Source organism: Barbus barbus (assembly GCF_936440315.1).
Source record: "Barbus barbus genome assembly, chromosome: 30".
In the NCBI taxonomy this organism is placed as follows: domain Eukaryota; kingdom Metazoa; phylum Chordata; class Actinopteri; order Cypriniformes; family Cyprinidae; genus Barbus; species Barbus barbus.
Window position 1 is genome coordinate 3152436 of NC_136758.1, and position 23349 is coordinate 3175784.

A 23349-nucleotide genomic window follows, 5' to 3' on the forward strand; every position below is an offset into this window, starting at 1 on the left:
CAGGTGTCCAGTCCCTGGATGTGATGGTCAGGGTCACATAACGGGCAAATATGCGTCCCACCGCAGCGCGTCAGGCTGTCCTCTAGCAGCCAAACGACAGAAGGATGGCTATATCAATGGATCCCAGTTCACATGGAAGGCAGGGAAGACGGATGGCATGTCGTGTCCCACTCCAGGCTGTGATGGCTCTGGACACGTCAGCGGCAGTTTCCTGACCCACAGAAGGTTAAACAAACAAAAAATCTCTCATACTTTCATAAAAATTTATTTTGAATGTAGTTAAGTCAAATAGAAAAAGCAAATCCCAGTTAAATACATCTGAAAAGGTAGGCTTATTCATTAATTTCTTTCATGTCACAAAAAGCAATAGACGTTATGATTAGCTCATGGGAATCTACTTTTCAAACAAGAACAAGACCATGATGTTCAGAATCTGCAAACATTATAAGGTAACACTTTATTTCGATAGTCCACTTTAGACATTCTACTAACAGTAAGTAACTTTGCAACTACATGTCAGCTAGCAGTCATTAGAGTATTAGTAGACTTAATATCTTCTAACACTTTATTTTGATTGGTCCACAGCATACAACATACTGACTATTACAAACTTTGCAAGTATAAGTCAACTTATTCTGCTAACCCTAAACCTACCCTTGCAGTCTACTCTGAGAGTTAGTAGACATGTAGTTGCAAATTAATGAGAATTAGTTGACATGCAGTTGGCATGTAGTTACAAAGTTACTTCTAGTTAGTAGAATGTCTAAAGTGGACTATCAAAATAAAGTGTAACCCATTATAGATTTATACACGAACAGAAATCATGAACTGATAGTAGCAATGCTTTCAGGGGTGTGTTGAGAATGTAATACTAGTGTACTGCATACTGTGTTGCTGTGCATACTATTTTTATTTAGCATACTACATAGTATACAACATATAATATGTAGTAAACAAATTTTTTTGGAGTATCCCATGCATACAGAATGCATACTGTGCCAGCGAGCAGTATACATACTGCAGACAGACCTAAGAGAAGTATGATAGTATGCTATTCTAAACAGCACTAGCCGATATTTATGTGAGAGCGCCCCCTGGTGCTCTGTCAGTAGCAGGTGCATTAATTGCAACATATTTTATAGAGATTAAAACAACTTCTGCAAAGAATATTTTTCAAAGTCTCTTATCCTCATCAAGGCTGCATTTATTAGATCACAAATACAGTAATATTGTGAAATAACTGTTTAATATTTTTGTAATGAATTTTTGTTAAGGATTATTTAATGAATGAAAAGTTCAAAAGAACAGCATTTATTTGAAAAGGAAATCTTTTGTAACATTGTAAACGATTTCTGTCCAAATTAAATGTGTTATTGCTGAATAAAGGTATTCATTTGTTAAATTTAAAGAATTGGACTGATCCCACACCTTTGATCGGTAATGTAGATATGTTTTTAGATATCAAAAGTGTTAATTATCCATATTTCATGCGCTCTTATTTTTACAGTCTCTCTGGTTGCCCACGTGCCACAGCAGCAATGAAGAAAGCCAGACTCTCAGGAGTGGAGATGCTCACAATAAAACAGCAAACAAGCAATGGTAAATGTCTCACGTTACACTGTAGAGCTCAGTCACCAGTCACCAAGATTTCTCACTTTAATTAAAAAATGCAGCTGATGACAGTCTCTGCATGGCTGTAATGATACCTATTATACATATCACGGTTTTTAATGCTTGGAAATAATTCAAACCAACTGAGAGTTTATGCGAGCACATTTAGTTAGCATGCAGTAAAACAAAACAGTGTTTTTATGTGCAGGTATGTGCACTTTTTCTGCTATAAATTGTGTTTGTCTGTTCTCACTCCAGGTTTAGACTGTGACGCAGATGTTAAACAGCTGGATGAAGACATTAAAGATTTAAATGAATCAAATTCACAGGTGGAGGCGGATATGATCAAACTTCGAACACAGGTAAGGGTATTTATAGAATGAGTTTTGTACTCCATAATATATGAGTATTAACGGAGTACATTACCAGTCAATGTTTGGAATAATTACGTGGGTTTTTTTTTTTCTTGAAAAGTCTCTAATGCTCACCAAAGCTGCATGTATATATGTATATAAAAAGTAATATATAAAAACAGCAATTTTAAATAACTGTTTTCTATTTAAAACTATAATTTATTTCTGTGCTCAAAGCTGTATTTTCAGCATCATTACTGCATCTTCAGTGTCACATGATCCTTCAGAAATCATAATAATATACTGATTTACTGCATTCCTGATTATTATCAATGTTGAAACAATTCAGCTGTTTCATACTAGGGTTACACTAGTGTCCATATACTATTATTTAGAAGTAATTGATCAAATAATACTTATTGATCAAATAATACTGAAAACACTGTGCATGGTTTCCATTAATTTATTAGGAAGCAGAAATGGTTTCCTACATGGCTAACAATTAAAAATAAAAACGAACTAATATAATATAGTATAATTGAACACCAGTAATAATTGAGCAGCAAACCAGCAAATTAGCATGATTTCTGAAGGATCATGTGACACTGAAGACTGGAGTAATGATGCTGAAAATACAGCTTTGATCACAGAAATAAATTACAGTTTACAAAATATACAACTAGAAAACAATTATTTTTAATTGTAATAATATTTCACAATATTGCTATTTTTACTGTGTAATTTGATCATACAAATGCAGCCTTAGTGAGCAGAAGAGGTGTCTTTCAAAAGATCATAAAAAAAATAATAATTTTCCAAACTTTGACCAGTAGTGTATAAACATTTCTTATTTTCTCAAGTGCATGGACCATGATTTGGAACATTTCTGTTCGAATCATACGCAGATGTCCATATTGCATTGTCATCTAGTTATATATCTGGTGTTCTGATTTAAACACGTGTATCCATTGCTGTTTGTCATACAGTATAGTACATGTCTGGTCTGAAATCATGACTTGGCGCTCAGGTGAAGTTAGTGAACGCATGGGAATTCCTACAGAGTTCATGAAGGGCAGACAGTCAAAAGATTGATTTAATATATCTGTAGGGTGATACTATTCAGCTATTCAAGTTCTACAGGGATGTCTATGACTGTATCTATGACGACATGTATAATGAGCATTCAGTGGTACAGTAATGCTGCTGTAAAATGCACTTCCTGTTCAAAATGCCGTCTTGCCAGGGTATTAATTAGAGATGAACACTGTTAAAAATGTAATCAATTTTTACTATGCTGATTAAATAATCAAATTAAATCACAAAAAATCACATCATAATTTGCTGAGAAAATCTCCCAAATGAAAATAATTTAAGACTTTACATCATTGTAGCAGGCAAGGAAATTATCTGAATGCACAGCACATGCAAAAGTGTCTGTATCATTACAGACAACTTTGACAAACTCTCTGAAGTAAAACTGTCAAATTTAACTTGTATCCAAAATTGTATTCTTGTAACAACTTTATTTTAAAAATAAATTGTTGATACATATTGTGATTTATAATTATTATTGTTTAAAAGTTTGGGTCAGTAAGATTTTTTATTTGTTTTATTCGGAAATTAATACTTTCATGAAGGATGCATTAAATTGATCAAAAGTGACAATGAGGATATTTAGGGTCAGATTTATTAAACAGGGCGTATTAGCGCAAAACAGTGCCGATGGGTGAGTAAATTGTAATAATATTTCATAAAATTACAGTTTTACTGTATTTTTTCATGAACTAAATGCAGCATTAGTGAACATAAGAGTCTTCTTTTAAAAACATTACTGACCAAAAACGTTTGAACACATTTGAATATTAGTGATACAGTACAAAAAACATGCCTTTCAGTATAAATGTAGCATTTGTGTGAAAGTGAACTGAGTGAGGCATTTCTTCCCATCAATCATTTAATTTCAAGCATTTCAACCCCACAATATACTTACTGCAGTCTTACTTAAACCAAACAAGACAATAATTGATGGTGCTATGCTCTGAAGACGTTATCACAATAGATTTAACACATCTGCTGATTCATGTCCCACAGATTACCACAATGGGGTCTAATCTGAAGTCCTTAGAGGAAGAAAACAAGGTGATTGAACCGCAAAATGAATCTCTCCTGCATGAGCTGGCCAGCCTCAGCTATTCACTGATAAACAGTTTAGCTAATATCCAGCTACCTCATATGGTAAGGGCCACCATCCCCAACCGATAGAGGACTAGTCGTGGACAAAGAGCATATTACTTTATTCTGTCCATTTAGAAAAAATAAAAATAACTTTATTGGGCTTGAGGCCGCCGTTCTTGGCACATTCAGCAAATTTATCATAACAGTCTGTGCTTCAAACTAATCCATAGGTGGAAAATTGTAGGAGTCAATTTGTGCATTTATTGAAGGGTTGTTACCAGCTCTGCTTAAACAAACTGCATAAACCAGCCTCTATGCTGGTTTTAGCTGATCTCCCGGTCAGGCTGGTTTTATCTCAAGCTGGTTTACTCAGCAATGAGTTAGCTTGAAAACATCAGTCCCACACATTTAGAAGCGTATACATTCTGATCAAAACTTTCATTCATCTCATCTTAACTTGGTAAAGAAATATTTCAGTCATAATCTTATTTGAATCTCCATAGCTTGCTCACTGATTGTCATAAGTTGTTGTGGCTCATATTATTTTATGTTTACTTCATTAATCACAGACAGTGTTAATTAATGGCTCACTCATGTTTGGGTTCAGTTTCTTCGACAATGCTGATTGGTTGTTTCTTAAAAGATTTAAATGAAGCTTATTCTCAGGAAACAGTGCCATTTGTAACTTTTCTCTCTCTTGTTTTGATTTCCACTTCATTTGGAAAGTTTACTGTTGAAGTCACATTAAAAATACAGTGTATCCAAAGACATTTTCATGACTTAATGTCAAATTAAAAGTTATGTATTTTAAAGTGTATTTTAAATATGTTTTATTCATCGTTTGTAACGATTTAAAGAACTACTCTTACTTAAGCACAAGTACTCGGTTGTAATTTTAGCTGTAGTTTGTTAATCAATATTACATTTAAAGTTAATATAAATGTACTAAATTGCACAAGACAATAGAAATGATTATGAAATTACATAAAAGATGCACTTAAGTCATACTTGAGTGGGTCATGTTTAATTTAACTGCATTTAATTTAAATTGAAACTATAATGTTCATTTAATTGTAAATCATATTTTCAACATGGTTAAAATAGGATGCAAATGTATATGCTTATAACTTGAATAGTTAAGCATCTGTGTATTATTCAAGGGTGAAGTCACTGAACTTTATCAAATAATCAATGCTTATCCTTTTTACATACAAAATGTCATGCAAAACTGGCTACTAGCTGCTTTAACTAGCTGATGTCATCATATAGCATCACATTATTCATTGTCAACATCTTAAACAAAACAAAAAGCTTAGATGTCTTAGGTGTTTAGACAGAAGTGGCCAGGTCTTGTATGTACTGAGCATGTTATTTGCTGTAAGCTAATACACTTTTGGTTTTACCTCTAGAAATTGATTCACAAAGAGGCTCCAGTTAGACATAACAGCTGTTTACATCAGAGAGTAAGACCACAGTTTAACTCCTACCCTTTCCATATGACTTTTTGTATGGTGTGAATATTATATTGTTTATGTCAGTCAATTTAATTGTGACTGAGTGCGCAGTTAGTGTTAATCGTGCTGAAAGTCATTAATGATTTATTCTTTCATTCATTCATGTCCACCTGAATAGATTTTGTTGTTCATGCTTAATACTGACTTTTCACTGGATCAGTTATTAATAAGCATTCAGTCAGCTTTAGTGCTTCGCATATTTTTCCCATTTGTGAATGCTACCAAATCCAGCAATTTCCATTTGGACTGAACTGAATAAATGATGTTTACCTGTGTTGATGTTTACATCGTGTTTCTTTTAATGAAAGAATTCATATCAGGGTTTGCAAAATTTGCAATTTAAGAGTTGAAAGTCTGTTTGAACTGAATTAAATCCAGACACCAGATTTTGAATTGCAATAAAAAAAAATTATATTTGAAATTAAAGTCACACAAACGTTTTATGTAAAGAAAAACCCATTTACATCTTAGTTTTGACAAATTATGCTAATATATTATATTGATAGTAATATTTACAGCCAAAAAAAAATCCATAATGCTGCTTTAAAACAGTGTGAATTATGAAAACTAAACTGATTATTATACCTGAATGTTTCTGCAAATAGCCCATATGTTTTTGGCCATTTATACTGACCATAAACTGCATTTACTGTTACATTAATTTCTTTGAATTTCAATCCATTTGAATTCTCTCTAATTTTGCATCCTGTGAATTGTATTCAGGGATAACAATAAATTGAAGAACTTTATGATGTAATTAGAATTAGAATTTATGACTTAATTCTCAAAGGTGTATTACCCAGAGTCCTGTTTTGTCATCATCTTCCACATACTGTATTTTATCTGACAGGATCTTTCCTCTGTGTTTGACAGGAGCCGATGAGCGAACAGAACTTTGACGCATACGTGACCACGCTAACGGACATGTACACGAATCAAGATCACTATCAGAGTCCAGAGAACAAGGCCCTGCTAGAAAATATAAAACAAGCTGTACAAGGCATTCAAGTCTAGCATCTCAGAACGTTCCTAAAACAAAGGAATACTGAGGAAAGAAGACACTTCCAGAAAAAACAATATAATTATAATACTCATATGGGATGCCTCATGCTTTGCTGTTGTAAAATTCATGTTCTTTTAAAAAGTGTTATGCTGACTAAACATTTTTTTCTTTGGGTTTATTTTTCTGGCCTTGCTTTAAAAAAATAATGATCTGCAAAATAGTTTTTGAAAGTATTCACATTTTGTACGTTTTCATATTGGCTAATGTAATGTGACTCATCCGTCTCGCTGCTCATTGATGCACCTTTTTAGTGTATATTTTTTAACAGTAATGCACCCAATACTGAACATTAGTTGATGCTTGCTGAAAGAGTGTCACAAACTGGAAAAAGGTAGCCACTAAACATTTCTGCTCATCATAAAGATGTTTTGTGCCATTAATGACAAGAGTTTCTTTTTAATCGATAAAGGAATAGTTCTCCCTAAAAATGAAAATTTGCTGAAAATGTACTCATCCTCAGACATCCAAGATATAGATGAGTTTATTCTTCATCAGATTTGGAGAAATGTAGCATTGCGTCACTGTCTCAGCAATGGATGCTCTGCAGTGAATGGGTGCTGTCAGAATAAGAGTCCAAACAGCTGATAAAAACATCACAATAATCCACACCACTCCAGTCCATCAGTTAATATCTTGTGAAGCCAAAATCTGCGTGTTTGTAAGACACAAAAAGTCAGCTTGTCTAAATCATGAGAACAATATGCAGCACCATTTACAAGTCATATAAGTCATAATTCTAAACCCACAGTTCTAAACAAATACGTGGATGGATTCTGATGCGAGACAACAAAAGGAGAGGAACTTTTATTTGGTTTCCTAAAAACATGGATCTTTTTGCTTCACAAGATGGAGTGGTATGGAATATTTGTGGATTATTGTGATGTTTTTATCAGCTGTTTGGACACCCGTTCACTGCAGAGCATCCATCGGTGAGACAGTGGCAAAATGATACATTTCTCCAAATCTGTTCTGTTTAATAAATAAACTCATCTAACATCTTGGAAGGCCTAAAGATGGGTACATTTTCTGAACATGTTCATTTTTGGGTTTAGAATTACTTTAATGTCAACTATCAATGATGAGGGTTAAAAACAAAGATCATAGAAATGAAAGCTTACGGTGGAGACCCTGTTACTGCTTCAAAATGCAAAAGGAAATGCTTTGATTATTTGTGGCTTCCTCATTTAATCTGCATTAGTGTAATGGCAATAGCGGCTCTAAACATCATGTTGTGATTTGGTCTCTTCTTGAAATAACAGTAGCCAGAATGAAACTGTCTCAGCAATATATGACTTAACCATGTGTATAAAAAAAAAAAAAAAGAGATGCAATCTATGTGGTGGGTATATGCAATTTCATGTTTGTAAACAGTGGAAGCTACAAAATCTTTTTACTATATGTAAATGATTGATTTTTATATAAATCTTTTAATACAAATGTTTTAAATGGACAGAAAGGTGGAAATTAGGTTTAGAGACGTACAATGTGCTGCACAGGGACACATTTGCTTCCATGTTTGGATGTTTGTACAGTATGGAAACTAATGCAGAAGGCATCTGTAAAGAATATAGACAATGAAAACGGGACCTACAGGGTTTTTGCCCCCCCCCACTTTTGTGCCAGAAGACTATTTGCACTTATCCCACCTTCGGTCGATGTGCAATCTCCAGGTGTCTCTTTGGCATGAAGAAGGCATGATGATAGGATTTCAGTGGTTTGAGGAGATCAGAGATTACAGGGATTTGAAATATTAATGAGGACAATATCTTTACGAGAAATATTGTGCATTTTTAAATAACAATGCTAGTTCGTTGAGTATGTTCTATATCATACAAAATAATCCCCAGCAGCACTTTATGTCTAATCACTGTACAAAATCATTAAAGAGTAGTCAATCGAAATAAAGCAGTTTTTAAAAAAAAGATCTCCCACTGCAATGGGATCGGCTGTTCAAGTCAGCAGTAGAGCTCGGGGGTGTTGCGGCATTACGTGAACCCTTAATTCCCATTGTACTATTAGCTGTAGCAACCTTGTTAATACCTTATTGAGAGCTAATGCAAAGGTGCTTGTACTTCACTGGATCTCGTCCATTGTACTAATCAGTCCTTTTTAGGGCTCCATCATTCATGCACAGCATCACATCTGCAGCTTTTTGCCAATATAGTAATGCTTTCAATAGCGAAATACCTAGTATTAGTTTTTGAATCGATTATCGTCATCGGTACAAGGGAAATGGGAATTTAAGCACAAACATTCTGCTCATTTAATGTCAGTGCATAATACTTTTTTTAAACATATACTGTATGTGACTACTCAACGTAAGATGAAAGAAGTCACATATTCGAATGCTGATTTTTCATATGAATTATTGTGAATTCATTTATCTGAAATTATTTCAAGGTTGATTTGTTTAATCATCAGTGAAGACAGGATTTTGTATAAACTATTGTGCTCTCTGTGGAACTGGAGTTTGATTTATTTTTGTACGATACAGCATGAATTTGTTTTAATTTTACTATAAACATGTGAGATCACAAGTTACAGTGATTTTTCATTTTTAAATTGTGAAATTTGTACAATTATTTGTCATGCTGGATGTTGATACATCGTACTCTGAATAAAGAAAATGGTGTTGCCACAGACTTGACTAGACATCTTCTATGACTGCAAAACAAGTTGACAATATAGGCTTCATGAATTAATGTCTCGTGTAAATCCTGATGAGAAGCATACAAACAAACTGAGATTAGGAGCATTCCCTTTAAGGTAAGGGGCCTAGCCTCATGGGTAGAAACTGGATTCAGCACTTAGAGCTAGACTGGTCTGAAGTGAACCATGTATCTAACCCAGTAAATGAGCTTACAGAGAAATACTCCGTGTTTACTTCAGAAAAAGGGGTAATTTCAGGTGTACGGGCCAAATTGCAAGTCATTGAAAATGCCATTCAAAAATTTTGCAAGAGTAGAGCGGTGCCATATGCCATGAGAGAAGCTGACAAACAGTTACAACTGTTAGAGAAGGAGGGTGTAATTACACCTGTTGAGTACAGCGAATGGGTGGCACCAATTGTGTGTATACCAAAAACAAATGTTGAAGCGCGCATTTGTGGTGATTACAAGGTCACAATCAACCAGTGGTTAGCTGTTGACAAATATCCCTTGCCAAAATCTCAAGATCTGTTTGCATCGTTGGCAGGTGGTAAATACTTTACCAACTTTACCAAACTCCGGCATATCAGCAGGTAGAGTTAGACCCGGAATCTAAGCCTTATCTGACTGTTAACACTCCCAAAAGGATTATATCACATGAATCGGTTGCCTTATGGTGTCTCTAGTGCACCTGCAATCTTTCAACGAATAATGGATCAGATGTTACAAGGCCTGTCGAATATAGTCTGTTATTTGGACAACATTCTGATCACTGGTAAAAACGAAAGTGAACATTGGAAAAATGTTGGACAGGTATTTCAAAGGTTACAAGGTAGAGGTATTAGAGAGAATAGGGACAAAATGTGTACCGTCAACCTCATGTAGCCTATTTGGGGCACAGAATTGAATCAAGACTCTGCAAAACTTGTTGACTGTAATTAAACCGATGACTGAACTATTACACAAGGACCTGCCTTGGCAGTGGTCAAAGGCACGTCAAGCATTGTTTGAAGAAGCTAAAAAGCTTTTGTCTTCTTCAAAGGTGTTTTGACCCTCAGTTACCCATATTGTTGGTGTGTGATGCATCTGCATATGGATTAGGGGCAGTGATTCCTCATCAAATGTCCGATGGGTCAGAAAAAAACCCATTGCATATGCTTCACACACTCTTAGCAAGTCGGAATTGAATTATTCACAAATTGAAAAAGAATCCTTGGGCATCATTTTTGGAGTGCAAAAGTTTAGAGACTATTTGTACGGCCAAACATTTTTACTTATTATGGACCAATAGTCTTTGGTTAAGATTTTAGGACCAAAAACAGGAGTGCCAGGTTTAGCAGCTGCTCGGTTGCAAAGATGGGCATTGCTTTTAGCTGCATACCAATATGACATCAGATATAAATCCTCTGTGGAGCATGCAAATGCCGATGGACTTTCACGATTACCAGTACGTGAGACTGGACAAAAGTGTAATACTGAATTTAAGGTTTCACTTAGAGGCAATCCCGATAGCTGAAAAAGATATCAAAATTTAAACTGAGAAAGACAAAGTTCTGAGAAAAGTGAAACGGTTTACATTGAAGGGCTGACCACAATTTATGTCAGATGAAAACCTGAAACCATACTGGAATAGAGGTCAAGATCTCACAGTTGAGGATGATTGTCTATTGTGGGGTTTACGGATAATTGTCCCTGGCTCACTGAGACAACTATTAAAAAGAACTACATGAGTCACATCTAGGGATGATCAAGAGTAAGGCAGTAGCCGAAGTCCTTTTTGGTGGCCTAAATTGCATGAAGACATCGAAAACATGATCGGCCAATGCAGAGTATGTGCATTACACCAAAATCAGCCTAATGTTGTGCCTGTGCGTCCCTGGAAATGGCCAGAATATCCATGGGAAAGAGTTCATGTGGATTTTTGTGAAAAGGGAAAGCACCAATTTCTCTTAGCTATTGATGCTTATTCTTATTGGCCAGAAATCAAGCTGATGACCACTACTACTGCTAAAGCAGTTATTGAGGTTATGCATAATATGTTTGCCAGCTATGGATTACCTAAAGTAATCGTTTCAGATAATGGACCTCAATTTGTTTCCAGGGAGTTTGAAACCTTTTTGGAAATGAATGGAGTAAAACATGTCAAATCAGCAGCTTACCATCCGGCCTCAAATGGGTTGGTGGAGAGGTTGGTTCAAACAGTCACTGGAAAAACAGAAAGAGTTGGACGTTACACTGCAGTTGTCACAAACAGAGGCGGAAACAACAGGTGAGTAAAACAACAGGATGATTTATTGAACAGAGGATGTTGATCGTGTGGAGAGACTGGCAGATAAGGAATCCGGAGAGAGAAACAATGCAAATGGGTCTTAGCTGTCAACTGATCAGATTCCTTTCTTTGCAGGAAAAACAGAGAGCGGGAATCAGGATCAAACCAGGAACTGAGACGGGGAAACGCTGGAGAATCTGGAAGGTAAGTATAGCTGGGTCTGATGTCTGTTCAAGGTCGTGAACGGTAGACTGGACAATGAGTGTCCGTGGGAAGCATGTATTTAAAGGAGAGCTGATGAGTGACTGCAGGTGCGGGTGATCAGAAGGCAGGTAATTGTGATATGGCGATTATTGTGACTGAGGTGGCTGTGAATCCCTGACAGCAGTGCTGCATTGACAGATTTTTTTACTGAAACACTCCTCTGCAAACATGTACTTGCAGGGCCCATGCTGGCTTTTTGCGGTCAAAGTGGGCTAGGGCCAGCCCACACCAAACCTAAACAGGCCCAGCTTGCCCAGACGAGGCCCACAGTTTTGGGCTCACTGCAGACTCTCTGTGCCCACATTAATGAATGAATGAATGAATGACTTGTCACTACACACACATACAATATGCGTGTACGGTGAGATTTTTTAAGAGCATCTCCCCACAGGGTATAAGATGAGGTAGGTGTAAACAGCTCTGTGGTAGAACGAGAGATCATTTACAGGTGGTATTCCACAGCAATTATGAAAGAATTATTACACTTTGATTAATATAAACAAGATGGATATTCACATTCAACTGTCCATGTATTGCACATTGAGAGAAAAATAAGTAAATAAATAAATAAATGATATTGCACAATGAAAAATGTATATAGCCTAAAGTCCAATATAATTTAAGTCAGTCCATGTATGTGTGAGTATGGAGTCGGTGCATTCGTGAATTAAGGATGGTAATAGCTTTTGGGAAAAAGCTGTTCTTAAATCTATTTGTCCTCGTTCTGATGCACCTGTAGCGCCTACCTGAGGGCAACAGGTTGAACAGGTCGAAAGCAGGATGGTAGCTGTCCTTAATGATAATCTCAGCTCTGCTAAGGCAGCGGGAGGTGTAAATGTCCAGCAGAGAGGAGAGAGGGCAGCCGATGATCTTTTAATCCAATAATGGCCCAGTGTGGGCAATTGTATCCTTTGGGCCCGTGCAGGATTTGTGTAGGCAACCCTGTAATGCAACTAGGAGAATACAAACCACATTGATTGGCCATTCTTTAGTTGAACTGAAGTTGAAGTGGAATGCCTCAAACCAAAAGACACCTTTTCAGAACCTATTGTTTCAAACAGGCCAGGGATCCTCAAATCTGGCTCATGAGAGCCACTTTCCTGCAGAGTTTAGTTCTAACCTTAATCAAACACACCTGAGCAGGATCATTAGAAAATCACAGGGGGGTGAGTTTGATCAAAGTTTGAGCTAAACTCTGCAGGAAAGTGGATCTCACGAGCCGGTTACAATTTGAGGTGTAACAGACATGAGCCTGTTATATACAAAGTATTTTAGTATTTTTTTAAATGACCGATCGTTTCGCTAGATAAGACCCTATTTCATCGTCTGCTATCGTTTATAGCCCTTTGAAGCCCTTTGTTGTCACGGGAACATCCCAGCTGAAGATGAGGAAATTAGTCGCTCCCTTTGCCAAGTGCATTCCAAACGATGAAATAATGGCACGCACGTGCCCTGTTCACTTCAAAGTCCCCACTCCAAGGGGATAGGGATGATCACTTCCATTTGGAATTTGCTCCGTGAACAGTACGGTTCGACAAGCGTACCGTGCCACCCCTAATAATAATTGTTTTTACCAAAGACTTAAGTCAGTGATCCTCAAATCTAACTCGCGAGATCCACTTTCCCGCAGAGTTTAGCTCCAACCCTGATCAAACTCACCTACCTGTGGTTTTCTAATGATCCTCAAGACATTGATTAGCATGCTCAGGTGTGTTTGGTTAGGGTTACAGCTAAACTCTGTAGCAAAGTGGATCTCACGAGCCTGATTTGAGTATCCTTGACTTAAGTTATAGTAGCTGAAAAGTATTTAAAGTGAAACAGATGTATTGTTGTAGATCAGGGGTGCCCAATCCTGCTCCTGGCGATCGACTGTCCTGCAAAGTTCAGCTCCAACTCTAATAAAACACAATCAATCGTGCGGGCCCTGTGTGGGCTTCCTGGGGGCTAAGTGATGGTTGCCCGTGCAGGGCCAGTGCTAAGGGGGCAACGTTTTGCCAATGAACAAATTCTCAGGGGCCCTGCGCTGGCAGCCCACTGGGAGCCCTTAGGTTAGCCCTAAGTGGGCCCGTAAAGGGCCAGTGCAGGCTTGTTTACAGGGAAACCACACCATGTTGGTTCATCTGGCCTCCTTACTAAGCCTCGTTTCCCCCAAGGTTTTTTTCTCCATTCTGTCACCGATGGAGTTTGGGTTCTTGCAATTGTTGCCTTTTGGCTTGCTTAATTGGGGTCACTTAATAGTTGGCAATATTGTTGACTTGATTAGACGGACACTATTGGAAGAGACTGAACTGAGCTGGACGTTGACGTCACTGAAACAATGTTGAACTGACTTTAACGGGAAAATGTACTATTTAGTATAGCCCTCTTTTTAAAATTTGTAATCGCCCAAGGTGTTTCTGCACTTGTCCACCAGGTGGAGTTATTACGTGGTTTTGTCTCCTCCAGAGCGCGTGTCAGGAACAGGTGTGGCATGTTACCTCTGATTGCATTGAGGATAAAAACTAGGGAATTGGGCTGTTGTGCTGTTCATCTTTTCCGCTTCAGCCCAGGATTGTTGTCCCCCCTCCCCCCTTTATATTTTTACTTAAAGGGGTCATGAACCGCCTTTGTTTTTTACTTTGTACTGTTCAAGATGTTTACATCAAAAACAATAATTTAGAAGTAATGGGCTATTTTCTGTCCTGTTTTGACCCTCCTCATCAGAACTCTCCATTTGATTAGACGTGGTGGATTGTAGACTCTGAAGTAAACACACACTGCTGTGATTGGCTAACAGTTGTGTATGTTTGACAGCCTACAGCCTTTATAGATGGATGCTAGTGTATTTTAGGTTTACAAATGCATAAATACATATCAAATGATCTTTAATAGACAAAGAAAAAATGTTCATGTAATATTTATCAGTTACTCCCATTTGAGTCTTTTAGTTTCAATCTTTCAGAAACGTCTGCGTCGAATTGTGCCTTGTTTAACAAATCCACTGTAAAATGAAGTGAACAAAGGGCCAAGTTCTTACTGACGTAGTCTGAAACGTTATTAAAAAATAACGTTTTTTAAAATAAAATTTAGCGTTTGGTTTCTGCATATACCTGCTTTTGCCGCTTTCGTCATTTATCTACTACGCGCACAAATTGGTGGGTGGAGCTAAACAGGCAGTGATGTAGAAGTAGGCGTTGATCATCTTCTGTGGAGGTGGTGCTTAACAACAAATTATAATGTTATAAAGTGGCACATTCCACAACCTGTAATTTTGTCAGACTGGCTTCAATATAAGTTGTTTTTATTCTAAAGAGACAGTTTTGAGTTCTGAAACTTACACAGTGTTTTTATATCAAAAGACCAAGGGAAGTTTGATTTCTCAGTTCATGACCCCTTTAAATGTTGTATTATTATTTGATTCATTTCTGATTAATCTTACATCTATGTGTGGCCTCCAATTTGTAGTGTTGCCTCACCAGGTGGTTGTAACAAGAGCTGCTTTACAGCAAAGTAAAATTTAGTTTGCATTACTGAAACACTATTTTCCTGTTTAACACTGTAAATCTGCTTTGGCACAATCTGTATTGTATAAAGCACTTTATAAATAAAGGTAATTTGACTTGACTTGTGTTGTTTCACAGGTTTCAGCAGATGATGTTCAGTAGATGTCTTATTAGGTTGAGTTAAGTAGCTGCACAGGCTGTTGAACTTCTACTGTGTAGCTTATGTGTTATGATGAAATTGGAATCATTTTTGGAAGAAAACAGTACATGGTAGTAACAGAGTTATTTTGCCTCTGGGAAACATTATGTGGGTCTGATTGAACCTATCTGTGCTTAGGAGACACATGGCCCTTCATGGCCCCGAAATAATTAGTTCCTGTGTAGATTATGATGTGGCTGAAACTTTCATTTAGATTTTTTTTAACAGATAAGATCATCTTACGCTTCTCGTGTTCAGACACCTGTTTTTCTGTTTGGGACTATCTTCTGAACATCTCTGGACACATCAAGGGTGCTGAAACAGAATTGAGCTGTTCTTTCAGATTACTGATTATTGAAGTCCATCTTTGGTGTGTTGAATGCTTATTTCAAGGCAGAGTTCCTTCTGCATTTTTATCCTAACTTCTGTTAGTTGTCTTCATAAAGTTGACTTAACTTTTCTCAGGTTATCTTTAGTTTGCTAAAGTTCATTTGACATCTATTTTCAATCCGTTGAAACAATCAATGCTGCTTCACCTGGAGCGATGCAAGAAAATAAGTAGGAGTCCTTTAATTTACGGCTATTATTCTCTGTTTAACTAGTGATCAGACAGTGTTTATGATCAAAGTTTGACGCTGACAAAAGTCAACATGCTAGAAATGATTAAAGAATTATATTTAGCTGCTGTTTGTATTAACTGGTCTAATCTAACTAATTGGTCCTGATCTCTATTATAGCTCAGTGGTCCTTACCTGAGCATTTCACTGCTATTACGTCATACTGAAAAACAGCAGTGCTGCTACAGTTTCAGTCAGTGTGCATCTATAGGATGAGATCTATCTTCCCATGAAAGTTAATCTCTAGAGAAATACATTAAATCATTATGTTGTAAATAATTGCAGATGTGTCTCATTTTAAATTAATACTAAAAACTGAGATGAAAAATGTACTTGCCAGAAATGTACTTTGAATATGGCAAATTACATTTTCAGTGATATCTTCAAAAGACTTTTGAATTTTGGCTCACTTTTTTTTTCTCAGTTTTTTCTATGGTAAATTTAGTTATGCTAGCATGTGTGGAAATATTTAAAGCCGGTGTGTTACATGTTTGTGCCCCGTGCTGGTTTAAAGACAGAATCCCAGTACGTACTGCGGTGATGCCGGTAGCGCGCGTACTCTGAAGTGTGTAGTATGCGAAAGTTTAGTAGGATGGGCTTTTATGGTGAGCATGATTGAGGAGGCTCTGATTGGTGTGTTATGCCGTCTAGTACACGGGCTGCTTCCCACTGGATTCCTGCACACCGCTCTTACGGCGCACTGGCTGGTCATGGCGTTGCGGACTGTCCGAAACTTACCCTGTTTTTTAAGTGTACTCGGCGTGTTTCTCCTCAGCAGTGGCCCATACCGGGTCTTCTCATGTCCGAGCCGCTGTTTATGTTTCCGTACCACTGTCAGATGTATGCATTTAAGCCTGGAATCAGTGCCCGCTGTTCTTCCTCAGACAACTATCCTGTGAGTACACTAGCCTTTTCTCTGAGACAAACACAAACTTTACCTACTATGCTTTTTCCATCTAATGTTACAAACATTCTTCTATCCCACCTCGGAGTATGTTGTCAGTATAATTATTGTTGATGTTTTTGAGTCGGAGTTGCGCACACCGGTTGCGTACTAAGTACAGATGAGTTTGAGCAGCGTTTCGTTCCTCATCTTTGTTTCGTGGAAACAGCGGCGGTGTCTCACAACTTTAACCCTAATAGGCTACTACCTAGGCAGCATTTGGGGCGTCGTAAGTGCGATTCGAGTCAGCTTGATCTCCCAGATTTAAATGCTGCAAACACCTTTGATGGCCAAAAATGCTGCACGTACTTATGATGCCCTTAATTACTGAAGCATATCACATGGGGCGTGTTCCAACACACACACTTGCGGACTTGGCCACTTGAGGCCGCGTGACCGCGAGAAGTGTGCAAGACTGTCCCAGGTCTGAAAAATGCCAAAGCTTAGTGCACACTAAATACTAAACTGAATTTAATGCTAAGGTACTTTCGACTTTTTATCTCACGATCAGACTTGTTTGTTGCCATTCTGACTTTTCCCCCCAGAATTTCCAGTAATAAAGAATTGTAAGATTAAAAAGTTGCAATTATAGAATTATGACTTGTCTCACAATATATAGTTTATATCATGCAATTCTATTTTTGTTCTGCCACAAAATAAAAAAAAAAAGTAATGTAGTAAAAAGGCAAAAATGACCTTTATCTCGCAATTGTATTTTTATCTCATAGTTCTGATTTTTCACAAATCTGAGTTTATACCTTTTAGAATTGCTTCCATAGTGCAGATATGAATATCGGTTTTATCTTTATAATGTATTTAACTTAAGAGTCATAATTAGTACATTGTGTTGTCATAGGGTCTACTTAATAGACATTTAGAAGTTAAATTTAAAGTACTTTTTAAAGTTGGTATTGAAAATCTAAATTTGTAAATAAAGCTCTATTAAAAAGTTTATTTTTTATTAGATTTTTTCGTTCATGCATGTCCCATCTGGTAATCAAACACGCTTGTGGTCTTCAGGCCCACTTGGCCAGATACTGGAAAAATATCATGTAAGTGGACAAATGTAAAGACTGCAAGTGTGGGTATTGGGACAGGCCATTACAGAAATGCTTTGTATTATGTGCTAAAATGCTGTCTAGATAGGCAGCACACTAAGTTTTGAGTCATAACCAGGGCAGTCCAGACGAGTGGATCATACTGTGTTCAGCTCACAGACTGCAGCACTCACATGGTTAAAAAAAACCTTTGCAAAAAAAGGTCACAACCTTTGCATGTGTGGTTTTCATTATGTGGCGAGTTGTTGGCTAAAATGAGTCATGATTGCACCGTGTGTGTGTTTTTGATTTTGTTTTGAGCCCATTCATCACAAACTATTTTTATTTGTGTTATTGTTGAGAGTTTTATAGCAAAAATGTAACCAAATGCATGTGGATTATCGCTATTCCCACAAAAGGGTGAGAAATAATGCACTTTGTAGGGCACTCTGATTACACCAATGTGCAGAACTTTGTCAAAAATGAAAAGGAGTAAGAAAAAGTTCATTTGATTATGTATTCATAAGACTAATTAATTTTAATTTTGTATGCTCTCATTTGATTGAGATTAAAGAAGACAACACAGAAATTCTGAAAAAACATAAAACATTTCTTTAGTCTCTTGTTGTAAATATATTAATAAATTATTAAATTACTAATTTGATGTAGCCTATTATATGCGTTTTGATTATTAAAACAGAATCTTGAAAAAATTAAAACAGAATTTGGGATTAATAAAACAAATGTTATTTTTGTTACCCAATTCTGCATTGAATCTGTGGATTTGGCAACACTGCCGCAGCGCACCGTCATACGGAAGTAAACACAGAGGATATAAAATAAGCGATTATGCATTTATTTATGGTGTGATCTGCTGCAGAAGCCAGTGAAATTATGCGCAGGCAATATGCATAAATAAAGACAAGGATGTGACAAAAGAAAGCAGAGCTTTGAAACTTTTATGATACGAGCCCTCATGCTTGTGGAGTTATCAATTTAATACATATGACTTCTGACACATCACTGTACTTCCACTGATTACATTTCACCACTATCTTGATAACTTTGGGTATGTAAAATCTTTTAAGTGTCTCTCGTCAGCGTGGAATTATGAGGAACGTCGATCTAGAGTAACGTAAAAGCCGCATGAAATCCGACATGACCGTTCACATTGCGGTCGCAATCTGACCTGGATCAAATTTAGTTCCACATATGGAAGTGGCATAAATTGGAACTGAAAAGATCAGATTCTATGTGGTTTGTGCTGTTAATGACAAAAAAAAAAATGAATCTGATTTGGGCCACATTTGCCTGCAGTGTGAACGTAGCCTTTGAGGCTTTGATGTAATTGCAACAGTAACAGCATTGTGTTACACAGTCCTGAACAATGAATGAATGGCTTTTTTCAGCTGCTTCATTAATGAAGTCTCTTATGTGGGTCACTGTGTTAAAGCTGTAACGTCTGTCTCAACAAGAACAGTATTAGCTCATGACCAGATGCGTAATGATGCTGAATATCACGCCATCAGTCTGCGTCTGAACCTTTTGGAAATTCAGAGCTGGTGTTTTAGAGATAGTAAGACAGAGAGAGTGGATCCCAAATCGCTCTGAATTTGCAATGCATTCCTCGGCTGGTTTTAATAGTCCCGCGTGTCAGTTGTATGCATTTGTTTCCAGACCCACAATGCATCTGTGCAACTGCAAACAGACAGAGGCCTGCATTCAGATTTGTGTCTGATTGCAAAGGAGTGACTTAAACTCAACGGGGGTGCAGAGTGCTCTTCATTAGCGTAACTCCACATCTGTCTGCAAGACGCCCATCCAGAAACTGAACATAATAAGCCTCTTGACTTCACTTTGCTGGCTGCCGCTGAAATCCTGAACTGAGGCCAGTGCATTATTATGCTTTTGAGGTCTGTCTTTGTGTTTGAGCATTAGGGATGTGGTGTGAAGCTATATGTACTTTTTAGACTTAAAAAAGCCTTACTTTTCATTTTGGGAGAAACATAGGGCCCTGAGAAAGCTGTGTTTGTTTGTTTGCTTATTTATCTCAATTTTTCCCAATTTTTTTTTCCAAATTAAATTGTAAAAATCTTATATTTTCTTGAATCAGCTTTGATGATTTGATTACATTTTAATAATCAAAATGTATGTCTGGTCAATTTCAATAATTAAAATCATAAATTTTGAACCATTTAACAACAATATATTAAAAATACATTTAAGTACATCCCGTATACAATCCATTTTATTTTTTCTGTAGAATTTTTTTTTTAACCATAAGCGTCATGCCTGCTTCAGTATGTTGTAAACTAAAGTGACGTGCAGACTAGATATTTAAATAGTCCTTTAGTCATTTAATATTCACAGCCCTACTATGGATTTATTCTCCTGAAATTTGCTCAATTTTGTGCCATTCTGTGTTTAGTAAATTTTGACGGATTGAGCGATTCTGTCTTCATTTAAGCTGGTTGTATGTTTGTCTTGAAAAATCTATACAATTGTTTAAAGGGATAGCTCACCCAAAACTGTCCCTTTAAAGGGGTCATATGATGTGATTTCAAGTTTTTCTTTCTCTTTGGAGTGTTACAAGCTGTTCATGCATAGATAAGATCCCTAAAGTTGCAAAGAGTCCCAAAACCAAAGAGATATTCTTTATAAAACTTAAGACTCAACCGCACCCTCCTAAAACGGCTCATTTAAACACGCCCCCACATGTCTACGTCACGATGTGGGAAGATTTGCATAACACCGCCCACATGTCTATGCAATGAAAGAAGGAAGAACTATTATTCTGTCTGTAGTATTGTTGCTGCCGCCGGCGCCATGTCCTGGAGACGCTGTGTTTCGTTGTGAAAGCGAAAGTACTTTGATTTGGCTTCCAAAAGAGGACACAACTAGAAATCAGTGGTTAAGTTGCATTTACAACACTGATCCAGAACAGTTCAGCCCAAATATTAGAGAGTGTGCAGCACATTTTAAGGAGGACTATTTCCTGAACCTGGGAGGAGAGTAACGTTAGCCTATAATGCCAGCTGTGCACGAAGGCTGTTTCTATAAAGTGGGGCAATTCCAACTTTGTAAGGACAGTCTGGAGCTTCTGACTCACAGCCTAGAAGTATGTTTTCTTATTTAAAGAATTTGCCACTGACGATTCAAACGTGAGTTTTGAGCAGTGTAGAGTAGTGCTTGTTGTTTGTCGTTTCTCCGATCGCAAATGCAGACATGGTAATGTTTACGCGGCGTGATGCAACGTGACGCGTAAAAAGGCAGTATAAGTCATTATAATCAGTAATTATGTCCCCACTGGATGCAACAAATGCGGGACACGGCATCACAATACGGTAAGGTATTCGGCCAATCACAACGCACAGGATAGCTGGCCAATCAGAGCACGCCTCGCTTCTCAGAACGATGAGCTTTGTAAAAATCGATGCGTTTCAGAAAGGCGGAGCATAGAGGAGCAACAATAATGTACAGTATGTGGAAAGTGTGTGTTTTGAACCTTAAACCGCATAAACACATTGCATCACACGAAATACACAAAACAATGTTCTTTTTAGAAATGTCATATGACCCCTTTACATTTACATTTAGTCATTTAGCAGACACTTTTATCAAAGCGACTTACAAATTAGGACATTTGAAGCAATCAAAATGCATTTCACTAAACATTAAATGAGATTTATACCTCTACACTTGTAGGTGTGCTGCTGTTCTGTTCCCAAAATGTCTGTGCAGGAGTTGAACTTTGTGCATGAATACGAAGATCAAAGCTTTAAAGAGCCTATAGACCAATCACTAACTACTACAGATCCTAATGAGCTGTCTGATCGACTGATACACAGCATCTAGAATGAGGCTCAGTGTGACTGCTTAGTCTCTTCTCTTGGTTTCCTGCTGTTGATTTACAAAACAGCAATAAAGTAATTCAGTCATTTCACAGCTTGATAGTTAAAACGGTCGCTGGCACATCTGCATTGCTGTTGCTGTCAATCTTTGGCTTTCCAGTAAAGAGCCTCTCCCCCTTACCAAATATTATGTAATACAGACAAAGGGGGTGGAAGTATTGGCATTAAGATATGGTCAGGATGAATGTGATCATTTGATCCTCGTTTCTGACCGTATTAGAATAAAATGGCCGTCTTTAGCCTGTTATAGTGTCTGTTGCCATAATTTGTTGCTTAGAGGACATGTTGTTGTTTCACATGAGTTCACTATGACAGAATGTTCAGTATTCATTTTTCCAGTGTCTAAATGAGCTTAACAACATCCTGCTCCAGTCTGGCACGACTCAACACTGTATCTAAGAAACATCAATGACTCTTTCCACTGCTGGATCATTTATTTTCCACCTGCTATCTCAGAAGGATCCTGTCAAGCTTTACCTCTTTACCATACGTGACCCTGGACCAAAAAACCAGTCATAAGGGTCAATTGTTCGAAATTGAGATTTGTACATCATCTGAAAGCTGAATAAATAAGCATTGATGTATGGTTTGTTAGGATAGGACAATATTTGTCTGAGATACAACTATTTGAAAATCTGGAATCTGAGGGTGCAAAAAAATCTCAATATTGAGAAAATCGCCTTTAAATTTGACCAAATTAAGTTCTTAGCAATGCAAAAATTAAGTTTTGATATATTTACAGTAGGAAATTTACAAAATATCTTCATGGAACATGATCTTTACTTAATATCCTAATGATTTTTGGCAATCATTTTGACTCATACAATGTATTGTTGGCTATTGCTACAAATATACCCCAGCGACTTAAGACTGGTTTTGTGCTCCAGGGCCAGGCACTGCCGGTTTAGATGATATTTAAGTGATCAGATGATGAACAATGGACTATACTTCCCAGTTCCCTGAAAGAAGACGTTTAAAAAGTACAAAAGAGGTTCATTGATAAATAGCTATTAATTTGAGACCAAATTCATGATTCATAAATTGAGGACCAGAATGCAGTTACCCTGCAAGAATTCTCCAGGTCTCTCAATTTTTCAGTCTCTCTGTCAGTGTTATGTTAACATTTGAATTATAGTCATACTATCTTTAATATTGTTCTGTTGTTCTAATTTTAGTAGGCAAAAATCAATTGAGAAGCTTTAAAGTGATACGTCACCCAAAATGTTAAACTTCCTGTTACCCTCAGGCATTCAAGATGTAGGC

General features: G+C 37.1%; 2 protein-coding genes across 2 annotated transcripts in view; both read left to right on the plus strand.

Annotated features, from left to right (window-relative positions):
• Nucleotides 1-6713, plus strand: part of myt1lb (myelin transcription factor 1-like, b) — a gene marked incomplete at its 5' end in the record, with an annotated part of 94867 nt that extends 88154 nt beyond the window's left edge. Inside the window, 6 exons of the mRNA XM_079385577.1 lie at nt 4-225; nt 1508-1599; nt 1870-1973; nt 4056-4103; nt 5549-5602; nt 6527-6713. Of these exons, the coding sequence (XP_079241703.1) occupies nt 4-225; nt 1508-1599; nt 1870-1973; nt 4056-4103; nt 5549-5602; nt 6527-6667 (661 nt within the window). The 3' untranslated portion in view covers nt 6668-6713. The remainder of the gene's footprint in view (nt 1-3; nt 226-1507; nt 1600-1869; nt 1974-4055; nt 4104-5548; nt 5603-6526) is intronic.
• Nucleotides 6714-16895: 10182 nt separating this feature from the next.
• Nucleotides 16896-23349, plus strand: part of pxdn (peroxidasin) — a 69681-nt gene continuing 63227 nt past the window's right edge. Inside the window, exon 1 of the mRNA XM_079385848.1 lies at nt 16896-17090. Coding sequence (XP_079241974.1) covers nt 16906-17090 — 185 coding nt within the window. The 5' untranslated portion in view covers nt 16896-16905. The remainder of the gene's footprint in view (nt 17091-23349) is intronic.